Source organism: Galleria mellonella, unplaced genomic scaffold (genome assembly GCF_026898425.1).
Source record: "Galleria mellonella isolate WM207_F2 unplaced genomic scaffold, CSIRO_AGI_GalMel_v1 utg165, whole genome shotgun sequence".
Taxonomy (NCBI): Eukaryota; Metazoa; Arthropoda; class Insecta; order Lepidoptera; family Pyralidae; genus Galleria; species Galleria mellonella.
This window is the reverse complement of record NW_026442009.1, coordinates 1,120,509-1,135,310: the sequence shown is the minus strand read 5'-3', so window position 1 is coordinate 1,135,310 and position 14,802 is coordinate 1,120,509. Positions and strand designations below refer to the sequence as shown.

Here is a 14,802-nt window from a genome sequence, read left to right as displayed (position 1 = left end):
TACCATTACATTATCATCCATAAAAAATCCTACTATACTATTATTTTATTTGATTCGATTAGGTCCATTTTATCTGGCAACACTGTCAATAACAGCTTCACTTTGACACAAAACAATCTGGAATTGTTTTGATTTTATGTGAATCACTGAACTTATAATATTACACTTTTTTTATTTAGTTTATGAGTAATTTCTTTAAGAAATTTGTACAGTTAATGAGTCATGGCTCGCGCTTTCCTTATTATAGAAGCATTGGAACTTGAAAACCAACGAAAACGAGAAACCCTCCACATATCTCGACTTAGAAGTCTTCGAGACCGGCATAGAATAGAGAAAAAAGAACATAAAATTGTACGGAGGGTAGAGCGTAGTCCATTAGACCTTTCTGAGACACAATTTATAGCCCATTACAGGGTTTCTAAAAAAATTTTTAAACACTTATGTTCTGAATTGACGCCTCTGCTACCTAAAAAATTTAGAAGAACTAAAGTTAGCATAGAGTCTAAAGTAAGTGTATTGTTTATTTACTAGCATAAAATAGTCGTAATATATTTATTACATAGTTTATAATTGATGAATATTATTCTCTATTTATAGGTATTAGCAGCACTATCATTCTATGCTACTGGTTCTTACCAAAAGCCAGTTGGTATGACTTTCCTACAAGAGATCAGTCAACCTAGCATATCTAAAGCTGTCAGAGACGTTACATTGGCTTTAAATGATATTAATATTTTACGAAAGTACATTCATTTTCCACGAACACAACAAGAAAGGAAGTTAATTGTAGATAGGTAAGTAAGAGTTACCTTAACCTTAAGTGTTACATTGGTATTTTGAAAAGAATAGAAATAAAAATAAATTAATCTTTCAAATCTATTAAAATACCATCTGTTTTATCTATTATAATATAATTAATTATAACTTTCAAGGTTAGACAAAGATGATGTTTATTTTGATAAGGCTTTCATTTTACATATGCCAAGTTACCATCATTTGCAGACCAAACTGAGGTGGTATGGTCCCAATTTTTTAATGATAGTTTGTAGATAACTATCAAGCTTTTTTTAATGGGTGATAATGGAATGGCACTGCTGTCTATGCTATTGGTATACACTGGTGAGGCACTATTGATGATAGGTCAGGGTGAAAGCAGGTGGTTTACCATGAAATGAAATTCCAAATTTTCGGGCTCAATTTCGTGTTTTTGTTCATACCGAAATTGAGCCAGTAAATGGAGCTTAATGGTTTGTTCATCATATATCCTATCCTAATAGTCCAGAGGAACGATATTTTAACATCAAATTTCTGTTTCGTACGTCCCCGAAATTTCGGCAATGATTTCATGGTAGGCCTACAGGTCTGTTGGTCCATTGTAAACAAATCCCATGAGAATTAACCAAAATTACAATTTAATGATTAATGATCTCTGTCATAGTATCTAATAGTATATGTACACATATATATATATATATATATATATATATATATATATATATATATATATATATATATATATATATATATATATATATATATATATATATATATATATTATTTGCATCTATTTATTTAAGTAATTTACACAATTTTTATTATTTGAACTAAATTTCTATTAAATTTAGTTTATAATAGTTAATAAAACAGTAATCCATAATAAATAAAGTTTGCAAATAAATTATTATCTCTAAAATCTTTACCCAACTTTAATGAATGAAGTTATGTATTGATTGCTCAAGAATCTAGTTAGATTAGTTAAGCAAAAGTTTTTATTCTAATAAGGAAAAATGGCCCCAGTAAGGATAAATCAAAAAATATTTTGCCGGGTCAGCTTGTTTGTATAAAAATATATGGGATATTACTTCTTTATTTCAGATTTTTTAATAAATTTGGATTTCCTGGAGTCCTTGGTTGTATTGATACAACCCATGTTGCATTAGTACAGCCAAATGAATATGAAGAATGGTTCTTCAACAGCAAACATTACCATTCCAGGAATGTTCAAATTGTAAGTATATAAATATGTTAGCGACTTGTCTTGGCTTTGCATAGATAGATAAGTAAAAATATATAAATTGATATAATACAGCCTATGTTACTGTTGCTGATAATGTAGCTTTCTATACATGAAAGAATTTTTAAAATCCGTTAAGTATTACCTCTTTCAAAGTCAAATCTTTTTTTAATATTGGTTTAGATACTATAAATTAAAAATATATAAATTCGTAATATAAAAACTCATTATTTCAGATATGCGACAGTCAATTAAATATTTTAAGTGTAGATGCATCTTTTGGAGGGTCCACATCGGATGCCGAAATTTGGGAGAATGGTCCAATCATCACTCATTTGCGGCATTTGCACAGAACAGCAGAATTTGTGTGGTTGCTTGGTAATTACTTTTTTAAATTACATTTAAATGAATAAGCCCTAATTTATCGAAACACTATAAAGTTTTCATTTATATAAAACAAAATTATTACCTAAATGTGTTGTCAAGTGCAAAACTTGATCGAAGTTCGACCATTTAGACATTTTTTTTTTCAAATATTCGTCCGGTGTTGTTCTTCTGTAGAAAAAAATTTAATACTTAGAAAAATTTAAAAATGTTATTTAATTTTTTCCATACAAATTATTTCTAGTTGCCAATCCTTAACGGAACAACCAATCATCATAAAATTTGGATATTCCAGATTATCAATATATTTCGGTCACGCAAATAAAGTCGCTGTGTTAATTCCAAATGACATTAAATACGCTGCCATTGGGGTCAATTCTGAGGTGCCATTATTGTAAACTTATGTCTTAACCTATTTTTATAGTTTGCAAAAGTACTGTTTTATGGACCATCATATATTTATAATTTTACTTAAACCTATTAGAAATTTAGTTCACTTTGGTCCTTCGAATAAAAATTTTACTGTGATATTAAATTGAAATGGAGTAGAGTATGAGTTTGGTCAACTAGCTGACTGATCGGTTGGAAAAAGGCTGACAGGTCGGCCAAGCCGATTTGCTTTTGGCGATGTTCGAGGGGAATAGGTTAAAATTATTATTCTAAAATACAATGTGAAAGTGAGTTTTTTTTTTATTATTTCTTAGCACCTTAATGGCTGAACCAATCATTATGTAATTTTAAATACACGTTCTCCGAAACGCATAGGCTACTTTTCTTTTTTTATGTTTTTATTACATGTAATCTGAGTATATGTAAGTGTTGTGGATTATTGAAATAAATTTTCATTCATTCATTCTCCTTCATGTGGACGAAGTTCGAGTAAAAGCTAGTTTATAATAAACAGAAATTTTGTGTAAAATTTTCCACTTAAGTAACAACTGTTTACTCCTTCTTTTGTTCCTATTCCTTTTTGTAACGTTTGGAAAATGCTTTATACAGACCCATACACCTTGTGAGAGGTGAATGGGTACTGTGGGAATCCCCCCGTAAGGTGGGAGTGTACCCACCAAAAACCAGACGATATACCCTCGAGGTGCCATATGTCGGAGACATGGGTTTGTTCCTATTCTTAACTTATATTAAATAAGACTGATACTAATATAAAAAAAAAATAATAAGGAATATAATTTTAATCAATATATTAAAAAAACTGTTATATGAATAAATAAAGTAAAGGCCCAATGGTGTTTTTGCTCACTATAAATATGGCCGGATAGTCGATTTTCCCGACTAGTCGGTATATCTCTAACGAAATGATAGTTTATAATGAACCTCATTAATATTGTTTCAGGTGATTCTGCTTATCCTGACCAGCCGTACCTTTTAACGCCGATAGCAAATGCAGAAGTTGGTAGTGCAGAGGAACACTACAATGGCATTCACAGTAAAGCCACGAATACAGTGGTGCAGTGTATCAGTGTATTGAAAGCACGTTGGCGATGCCTACTAGCACACAGAGTTCTGCATTATGATCATGATTTTGTTGCCAAAATTATAAATGCTTGCTGTGTCCTGCATAATATAGCCAATCAACATCAACTTCCAGTCCCAGAAATGCCAGCTGCAGACAGCAATGCAGATTTACTTCGACAAATACATGAAGAAAAAGAATTTGTTGATGAACAAGAGCAACTTGAGAAAGGTCGTAGGCAGAAATCCATTATAGCACATCGTCTGTGGACAAGTAGGCAAAATATATGTACCGATAAGAGATAATATAATATTAGTAGTAATAAATGTGTTAACTAAATTATAACTGTTAAATTAATAAAAATAAATTTTAAAAAATCCTACACAAAATTTTTATTCTTGTACATTATTTACAAAGCAATAATTACAGAGCCTGTAGAGTCAACATAAAATAGGTTTTCTACTCTTTTCCTGTGGGTTTTGTAAAAAGCGACTAAGGTAAGGAATGACTTATGGGGCAGGCAGCATCATATCCATATGAATGATAACTCCACCCGCGCTATCGGTATACACCGGCGGGGCCACCAGTGAAAGATGATAGATGAGGATGAAGCAGGTCAGTTAGCCCATCTTGACGAATTCAAGAATTGTTCACGATGGTTTCCAGGGGGAACCACGTAGAGGTCGACTTAATATGGTATATTATTAGCAATGGAGCTGTCAAACTTCATTGCTAACAATCCTTTTCGCCCCAAGCTAGTCAGTTAGACCATCGTCACGAATTTCATAAAAATTAACCATGATAGATTCCAGTAGGAACCGCGTGGAGGTCAACCTGATAAAGCATTTCATTCTCATCTATCACCCTTCACTGGTGCTTCGCCAGCGTATCCCGTTAGCGCAGGGGGAGTTACCATACCATTTTCACCTATCAAAAAAAAACCTGATAAAGCAAGAAAGAAGGGGTTGCTAGTAATGGAAACTAAGACCCCATTACTAGCAATATATTCAACCAGGTCGACCTCCATATGGTTCCCCATGAAAACCATCGTGATGAATACACCTGAAATTCAGCATGGTGGGCTTACTGACCTGCCTTTTAATATAGGAAATTGGTAGTAACACTCACCAGTATTAAGCAACGCCGGGATCAGGATCAATGTTAAGGAAAACCAGGACTAGGATTTTGGTTACCTACACTAGTTAATATTAGTCAGTTAGAAAGTTCAGTCAATGTTCATAGTATGTAAGACAAAAGGGTAATCTGTCATATTTATTCAAATATTATTTTTCTTTATTTTACATTGACAAGCGCTGCTAGAATGCATATCGCCTGCCATTGAACCAAGGAGGTTCTTAACATCTTCTCTCGATGTGTAATCCTAGCAGCTTACTAATCTTCTCTAACCTTGGCTTTGGTAAAGCTTTGGTAAAAATATCCGCAAGCTGCCACTCACTGCTAATTTTCTGAACCATGAGATCACCTTTTGTCACAAGTTCTCGAACAAAGAAGTGCCTGATGAGAATATGTTTTGTTCTCTTGTGAAACTCAGGATTTTCCGCTAGTCTCACCGCGGCTTCATTGTCCACTTGTAATACAGGAGGATACTGTATTTCAGTAAGTTCGCTTAGTATCCTAGTTAGCCAAATGCATTCTCGAGCTGCTTCACTGGCTGGAACTAATTCTGCTTCAGTGGTTGAAATTGCAACACTTGCTTGTCTTTGACTCATTCAAGATACAGCACCACCAGCAAACATGCACAGTACTCCAGAAGTTGACCTTCCAGTACCAACGTCTCCTCCATGGTCAGCATCACTATAACACTCTATGATGCCCTTTTTATAGTCCTTTTGATACAAAATACCCATATCTTGCGTATGTTGTAAATAACGCAGAATCCGTTTCAGCTTTACACAATCGTCTTCAGTTGGATTTTCCAAATTTCTTGAGACGACACTAACAGCAAATGCAATGTCAGGTCTCGTTCCAACCATGAGATATGCTAAGGCTCCAACAATATGTCTATAATTCAACAACATATTACTCATGTCGACCTTATCCCGGTTTTGAGACATGTCTCTAACAATTGGTGTATGCACCGGTCTGCAGCTGTCCATCCCAAACCGTCGAAGAACTTTGTTCACATAACACTTCTGATGAATTTTTATGCCGTCTTCTCTGGTTATTATCTCTATACCGAGAAAGTAGGACACAGACTTCGTTGTGATTTTAAATTTTCCCATTAAATCTTTTAGGAAATTTTCGATCAGTTTCTGATTAGACGCAGCTACCAAACCATCATCCACATAAAGAGCCACAATGAGCTTCTCGCTAGACTCCTTTCTTGTGAAAAGGCATGGATCAGCATCAGATACTTTCAAACCGATTTCCTTGAAAAAATCTAATATACGCTTGTTCCAGCACCGAGGTGCCTGCTTCAAACCATAAAGACTTTTCTTCAGTAAACAAACTTTACCAGAGTTATCTTCATAACCTTCCGGCTGTCGCATGTAGATTTCTTCATCAAGATCGCCATACAGAAATGCAGTGGATACATCAAATTGCGCCATATGCATCTGTTCATTAGCGGCAACAGCTAATACACTTCTAATGGTCGCCATTCTTGCTACAGGACTGAATGTTTGATAATAGTCCACGCCTTTCTTCTGACTATATCCCTTAATAACAAGCCTAGCCTTGTATTTGTCGACATTCCCGTCAGCATTTAATTTGACCTTGAAAACCCACTTGCAGGGTATGACTTTCCGACCTTTCGGGAGATCTACCAACACCCAAGTTTTATTTTCCTTCAGAGAATTAATTTCCTTATCCATTGCCTTTCTCCAAAGTTTACTTTCAGCACTTCTCACAGCTTCCTTGTAGCTATTAGGTTCCAGTTGATTACCAGTGCTCTCTCCATTTATATTATATAGAACAAAATCATTGAATTTCTGTGGTAGACGAAGCGATGACCTATCTCTAAGAATACGACTACTTTCCTCTATAATCTCTTGTTCATCCATAGTTTCGTGAAGCTCGGCTTCGTCATTTCCTTCTAATACCCCCCCACATTCAATAGTTTGTTCTAGCGTATTACTTCTTGCATCATCAAATATATCTTCATTAATAACAGAAGTGTCTTCTCTATCAATAAACTCATCATTGTTTACAAGACCTTCAACTTCATCATTATCAATTACAATATTCTGAGCATCAGAAGATTCTACATGAGGTAATTTTTCATCATTCCTCTGTTGAGTTATCTCTTGTAATGCCAAAGGTTGCAACTCAATTACATTGCTAGGAAATTCTGCTTGCATGGGTTCAGATACCTTCAGTGATTCACCTCTAAGCAGAGACATATCATCAAATGTCACATCTCTTGACCTTACTAAACCAGTAGAACCATTCCAGAGACGATATCCATCATCATTATCATACCCTATTAGAATACATTTCATAGCTTTCTTATGTAATTTTTTCCGAGTCTGTTTAGGCACGTGAGCATAACATGATGACCCAATAATCCTCATGTGTTTAATCCTTGGCTTTATACCAGTCCAAAGTTCTGAGGGTGACTTGTGTTCCACTGACGTTGGCCCTGTCCTGTTCAAAATATATACAGCAGTATTCACCAATTCAGCCCACAAAGTTTCAGGTAACCTTTCATGTGCATGCATCATAGCTCTAGCACATTCCACGATCGTTCTGTTATCTCTTTCACTATTTCCGTTTTGTTCCGGTGTATACGGCATCGTCAGTCTTTGCTTTATTCCATTTCCCACCAATATTTTCCGTACTTGTGCATTGTCGAATTCACCACCATTGTCACTCAACAGTTCCTTAACGACATGACCAGCTACTTTAGCTTCAGCTAGAAACTGTTTCAATTTCCCGTGTACTTCCGACTTATTCCGAAGAAAATACACAAAACGATGACGTGTATATTCGTCTTTGAAAAGTACAAAATATCGTAATTTGGAATAACTAGATGGAAAGGGCCCGCAAACATCCGAATGTATGCGTTCTCCAGGTTTCGTAGCTTTATCTCGTACACCAAACTTTTGTCTGTGAGATTTTCCAAAGATACAACCTTCGCATAATTCTTCACTATCTTTTGTTCTTATTCCCAACTCTCTATCTATCAGACTTCTTATATGTCTTTTATTTTGATGACCAAAACGTTCGTGATAAAGTTGCAATATATCAACTTTCTGTACCAAATTTACTGGCATATTAATAGGCGGTACGACTCTACAATTCAGCTTGTATAATCCTCCATACCTCTCTCTATTTCCTGTCACAGTAATCATTCCTCCTATTTTCATAGTACAAGTAGTGACCCGTGATTCAAACACGCTACCTGGATTCCTATCTTGCGTCGATAATACAGAAAACAGATTTCTACTTATCTGAGGAACATACCAAACATCTCTCAAAGTCGATCTCACAGTATGTCCATTAACATCGGCCTCAATACAAACTGATCCTTTGCCTACTGCCTTGATCACATTTTTGTCCGCCGTAGTTACAGTGTGACCTTCACTGAAGTATTCGAAATCTTGAAAGATATCATTCCGCATTGTAACATGATTCGTAGCCCCATTATCCACATTCCAATGGTCACGATCTACAATACTACTTTCAGCCGAATTCACAGTCAGTAACATCATGTTAATTCCCTTACTACTGCAATCTTTTCGAGAAACTACTTTCTTAGGACAGTCTTTCTTAAGGTGACCAACCTCTTTGCAACCAAAGCATTTAAACTTTTTGCTACTGTCCTTGTTATTACTACCTTTGTCTTCACACTTACTAGGTTTCTTCTCGACTCCTTTGACAGCAAAGGCCTCACAACTAGATTCACTGTCTACATTGTTACCGAGTGCCTTTTCATGCGCACACAGCTGACTTGTGATATTCTCTATATTCCTATCCTTCTTAGACATTAACAGCCAACTTGACTTGAATGAAAAATATGTTTCAGGTAAAGTATCCAAGATTTTACAAATTAATAGAACTTCAGGTAAATCCTTACCTTCCTCTTCTTTCATTAATTCTTGCTTGAGCTTATACCACAGATTTTTCAACTTCGAGATGTGTGAAGCTATGTCATCAGTAGGATTTTTCTTATATCTGAAAAATTCTAAACACAAATCATACAGGCGGTCCTCACATACACCTTCGTATAGGCGATGCAATTCATCCCATATTTCCTTTGCGGTCGTTAACCTTAGAATTTTATCCAGGATATTATCAGAAATATTATTTGTTATTACAAGTACAGCTATACTATCCAACTTAGTGTAGCTTCGTAAGTCCTCTTCGTACTTAGCCATAGCTGCTGAATCCCCAGCACTACTATCTGGCATTTCCGGTTTTTTAATTGATCCATTTATTACATCCGTTAAACCGTCTATTCCTCTCAATAGCGCTGACATGCGATACTTCCAATGTATCCAATTTTCACCTTCTAGTTTATTAATTTGAAATTTCGACAAATCCATTTTGAAGTTTGGTATTAGCCCATAACCTAATATAGGAAATTGGTAGTAACACTCACCAGTATTAAGCAACGCCGGGATCAGGATCAATGTTAAGGAAAACCAGGACTAGGATTTTGGTTACCTACACTAGTTAATATTAGTCAGTTAGAAAGTTCAGTCAATGTTCATAGTATGTAAGACAAAAGGGTAATCTGTCATATTTATTCAAATATTATTTTTCTTTATTTTACATTGACAAGCGCTGCTAGAATGCATATCGCCTGCCATTGAACCAAGGAGGTTCTTAACACCTTTTTATCCTCATCATCTCTGTCGATGTATGCCGTTAACGTAGGCCTGGCTTACCATTCCATTATCATCTACTAAAAAAAAATTGATAAGGCATATTGCTGGTAATGGGGCTATTAGACCCCATAACTAACAATCCCTCTCTCCCCCCAGCCTATGGATAATTGACTTGTCACTTTCTTTCAAATTAGGAATTTAGTAAAAAAGAAAGAGACAAAATGGTTCAATACCTAAAAACATGTCATGAACTTATCATGAGATGTTTGAAATTTTTATGAATAAGGATTAATCTAAAAGCACCACCTTTGTTCGTTAATCGTTTAACATTTAATTTTGTATATCGATTGCTTTGTAATTGTTATTTTATATAGTTGCATCCCGTATATTCGCCCGTGTAAATTAAGTAGATATTCTAAACAGTTATCCACTCTTACAAATTTTTGCATTGTACATGACAACAACACTACAAAAGCACCCCTAAACCAACGAATATTAGATGTAATTTAATAATTACTTGGTCTGTGGTAAATAATATAATCTACAAAGCGTAATCATATTATCTTTGACTGCTGACACATCCATGGACACATCATCATGTCAGTCAAGTAGATCATTGTCAATAGTTGTCATTGTCAAAACAGTATTATTTCAATAATTATAAAAGGGAAAAATAGAAGCAAAACTTAAATCAAAATACTTATAATATAGATATATAAAATAGTATACATATTAGCAATTTTTATTTTAATCTGGCTGAAGTAAAGAGTAGAAAATCAGGAGTCTGCTTTGTTTTGTGAATTTGTGTTTGATGTAATTTTTTCATCAACTGATAACCAGTATAGATCCAAATATAGTTTAATTTTTTAAAACAATTTGCATTCAGAAACAACCTATTGTTTTCAAGTTACTACAAGAAATATAATTTTATAAATAATACTATGGCCAATTATAATCCTAACGATTTCTCTTGGCAAACACAGAATACTGCCCAGAATTATTCCTTTGATACTTCTAATACTTTTGCAGATCCTGCTCAGACATTAGGTGAGTGTTCTATATATAAAGAATTTGAATAGTGGTTTATCTATGTTTGTCAGTTTAATAACCCTGTATTTGTTTCAGACTTTCAGACATTTCCGAGTGAACAACAAAACTTCTCTTATGAATCAACACAAGGTCCTATACCTGCTAATAACAACCAATATTATAATCCAAATTTATTTACCCCAGCACCTCTCACTGGAGAAACTATAACTGAAACAGAATTTGATGAACCTCCTTTGTTGGATGAACTGGAAATATACCCTGACAGGATACTGGAAAAAACTTTAGCTGTTTTAAACCCTTTTCATGGCCAATCAAAAGCAGATGATGCAAACTTCTTGTTGAGAGACACAGATATAGCAGGCCCTATAGCTTTCTGTTTGGCACTTGCAGTATGTCTATTTCTTTCGGGGAATAAGGCACATTTTGGTTATGTATATGGTCTCTCTGTAATGTCAGTTGTTTTAATGTATTTCTTGTTATCATTGATGAGTCGTACTGAAGGTGTGTTTACTCTTTTAAGTGTTGCTAGTGTATTAGGATACTGTATGTTACCAATGGTAGTTTTAGCAGGCTTGGGAATTTTTGTATCCCTAGAAGGAACAATTGGGCTTACATTATCAGCTTTAGCAGTGATTTGGTCAGCTCTATCAGCAAGCAGGCTGTTTGTGACAATGTCTGGTGATGCAGAACAGAGACCACTTATTGCATATCCCTGTGCTTTAGTAAATGGTGTTTTTGCATTGCTAGTACTTTTTTGAAAAGGATATATTTTACTAATTTTTGTTTTTATGTAAAAAGTAACTAATTTTATACCTATTATTAATGTAACTATGTCTATATTTAATGTATAACTATATTCTATAAAATCTGAAAAACTCCTAATTGTATAATTTTTTTTATGATTTTGAAAACAAGATTGGTAAGTTTAATTGGCAGTGTAGAATAATAAATATTAAAATGTAATAACCATTGCATAAATATATATTATTGTAACCCTAACTTCTATAAGCTTTTACATCTGCATTATAAATGCTTAATTTTACTACCACATGATCATTATTCATATATTTCATTATATATGCCCCTAAAATTAGCTCTTCAAATTGGACTTATGTTCTGTTATATACTATATATAACATTTCAGATGAAGTTTTATATAAATATATCAGAATTTTGTATCAAACACATAGAAGATCTAGGGCTATATTAAATTCTATACAGATATTGGAGGGCCATTAACTTTTCAGTTAACAGTTTGAAGATTTTGTAATATTCATATTATATCCATATATAAAAGGAAAATAATAGTTCATTTTAATAATGTCCACATATTTATCCTTTTTGTTAAATAAATCGAGTTTATATTCCTTTTGTTTTTATTAATCTTGTGGAACTATTGACAAGAAAGCCATACAGTTTTATAATAATAGGTTTTGTTACTTAACAACCGTTATAGTTTTGTTAAATCCTTACTAATATTACAAATGTGAAAGTGTGTTTCTAACCTAATAGCTTTTTTTTATACAACTTAGAATGGCAAACAAGCTGACGGCCCACCTGATGGAAAGTGGTAACTGTAGCCTAGACATGAGCAGTACCATGGACATAACAGAGTGTATTGTTTCGCCCATGATACCACCCATGCATTGCCATTCCTGAGGACTCGGGTGTTATTCCTCTGTACCCTGTAAATTCACACCATATCCCACCCTTCAAACCGAAACACAGCTATGCAAACACAACTGCTTCACGGTAGAAACACGAATGGGACAGAGGTACCCAAGCAATTGACTTTTGTACAAAGTCTCCCTCTGGTAAATGCACTATATGGGATGAAGAAGTATATAAGGTTACTTTTTATATTGGTTATGTAGAATAAGTCACAGGTCACACTGCCTACTGTCACATTGTTACACTAAACAATAAATAAAATTATAAAGCCAAAAAGTATTTTAATAAAATTAAATATGCTATTAAATTATCTAAATTTACATTCGACTGTATAATGTGGGTTTGTCACTAAAGAAGTTCTTCAAAATCATGACCTGAGCTAGAGCCACACAAAGAATAGCAAAAGTCTCTCCCATAGACCACCAAAACACTCTTTCATTAAGGTCTTCAGCTCTTTTCCGGCTTTGAGCTTCTCGCAATCGATGGTGAGTTTGGTGATCAATAATTTGATTTAATGCTAAATGAATGTCATTTGCTGATGTCTCCAGCTGTAATAATAAAAACAATAAATTTATTTAAAATAAATGAATTAAAGATTACTTTAAATATAAATATGGCTAGTATGCAAAATGTTAAGTTGCAATAAGATTGCTATAAGATGCTATTAGATTAAAAAGTGTGTTTACTATTGGATAAATATTGAATACCTGAGTAAGAACAGTAGCATGGTCTCCAACACCAGGAAGAGCTTTTTCTGGTCCCACATTTAATTCCATGTATACAAGTTTATGAGAGAATGTACTGAATTCATTGCTAAAACAAACTTTGTATACACCTGCAAAAAAATAACATATTAAATATTAACTAAATAACATGAAAAACACTTTTTATTATATTTTACTTTAAAATGAATACTGTGCCAAACAAGATACAACTATTGAAGAAGGTACCTGTTTGCTGAGCTGTGAATTGGTGTGAATCATATTGCATCTTCTGTTGTTGATATATTATTTGTTTATTGGGTCCTTCTACTTTTACATCTACATCATACTGACCTCCGGTTATCACCTGTAATTTAAACTCATAATGAAATCTAATTGGCATGGAAACAGACATAGGAAATAAACCATAATAAATCTAATGCTCTGTAATTTTATTTTTAGTCACTAATTTATGGTTAGATTATAGATATACAGATGTTAATAACCTGGTACTCCAAAGCAGCAGATGTGTTTTTTTCAATTTGTTCGTAAAAACATTCTACAGCACTATCAGGCAATTCAAATGTTAGCTCAACACTTTTGGAAAGTATTCCATTGATTAAAGTAATAATGACCGTAATTAGAACAGGGAAAACGGTCATCTTTTCAAATTAATTTTTTATCTATAAACTAAGTAATATAAAAATAACTCCTAATGTGTTATTACAAAATCTGTCACTACTAAACGAAATGAGAATCTAAGATTCCATACTATTAATCGTAGGTAGACATACGCAGCATACAAGTGTTACCATTTCGGCTTCAGATTTTTCGAGCTAAATTGAATTTTCAAAAATTTTAAAATTGAGCCTAATTCCTATTAAAGTAAATGAAGAAACGATATTGTGTTTATTTGTACAAAATTCATAAAAGTTAGTAATTTTTTTTTTATTGCAACTAAATATACTTATTGTAGTTGAATACTGTCATCAATGGTTATTGAAATTAATTTCTCAATTTAAAATTTTGAGACTATTAAAATGGTACCAAAATAAACATAATTCATTTAAAAATTCAGTCTATAAAAGTAAAAATAAAATTTGAATAAAATTTGGAAATACTTTCCAATAAATACAGTTATCACATTGGATGTTTCCTAATAAACGTTGAATATCGATTGCTTATTTATTGTAAAAGTAATCAAGATACTATAGGTATAAGGTTAGTCGTAGAGTCCTAAGTCGAAATTGAGTGAAAGTATATACAGTTTTGAATATTAATTAACCCTCTTACTCATAAAAACTAAAACCTAGTATAAATCTATTTTATTATTAGTGTTTTGTCACTTTCTTTCAAATTGAAAATACATCACAAAAAAGAGACATAAAAAAAAAAAAATAGGTTGATGAGACGTTTTGTGTTTTTCTGAATAAGAGAGTAAAATTACACTGATGTTTAATAGATAATATCGATAAGTTATTTGACATGAATAACTATCACCTAAGGATTAGTCTGGGTACAGAACAGGTATGCTCAGTTAACTATCGATTATTAGGTAATATTAGGGGTAAAAGAAAATACAACGAATTAAATTACATGAAAAGAAGGTTAAATACAATTAGTTCTGAAAGGGCTAAATTGGCAACAAACTGGGGTAGACTGCTGCATTGATAGGTAGTAAGGTTGACATGACAGTGTCAAAAATTTTTACCACGTAAT

At 33.3% G+C, this 14,802-nt stretch overlaps 4 protein-coding genes across 4 annotated transcripts in view; 2 read left to right on the top strand and 2 right to left on the bottom strand.

Moving 5' to 3' along the window:
- The window catches only part of LOC113519028 (uncharacterized), a 404,087-nt gene that overhangs the window by 10,675 nt on the left and 378,610 nt on the right, over nucleotides 1–14,802 (bottom strand). The gene's annotated exons all lie outside the window — the stretch shown is intronic.
- On the top strand, nucleotides 86–4,260 carry LOC113518884 (putative nuclease HARBI1). The gene is made up of 5 exons (XM_026903909.3): nucleotides 86–507; nucleotides 598–794; nucleotides 1,876–2,008; nucleotides 2,251–2,392; nucleotides 3,750–4,260. The coding sequence occupies exons 1-5, from the start codon at nucleotides 223–225 to the stop codon at nucleotides 4,172–4,174; spliced, it is 1,182 nt and encodes a 393-aa protein (XP_026759710.2). The 5' UTR covers nucleotides 86–222; the 3' UTR covers nucleotides 4,175–4,260.
- LOC113518900 (protein YIPF5) lies at nucleotides 10,315–12,077 on the top strand. The gene is made up of 2 exons (XM_026903924.3): nucleotides 10,315–10,708; nucleotides 10,787–12,077. Exons 1-2 carry the CDS (start codon nucleotides 10,603–10,605, stop codon nucleotides 11,467–11,469), a joined length of 789 nt encoding a protein of 262 aa, XP_026759725.2. The 5' UTR covers nucleotides 10,315–10,602; the 3' UTR covers nucleotides 11,470–12,077.
- On the bottom strand, nucleotides 12,644–13,873 carry LOC113518870 (transmembrane emp24 domain-containing protein 3). Its single transcript, XM_026903893.3, has 4 exons — nucleotides 13,590–13,873; nucleotides 13,333–13,450; nucleotides 13,090–13,217; nucleotides 12,644–12,930 (listed from the first exon to the last, which is right to left on the bottom strand). Exons 1-4 carry the CDS (start codon nucleotides 13,743–13,745, stop codon nucleotides 12,700–12,702), a joined length of 633 nt encoding a protein of 210 aa, XP_026759694.1. The 5' UTR covers nucleotides 13,746–13,873; the 3' UTR covers nucleotides 12,644–12,699.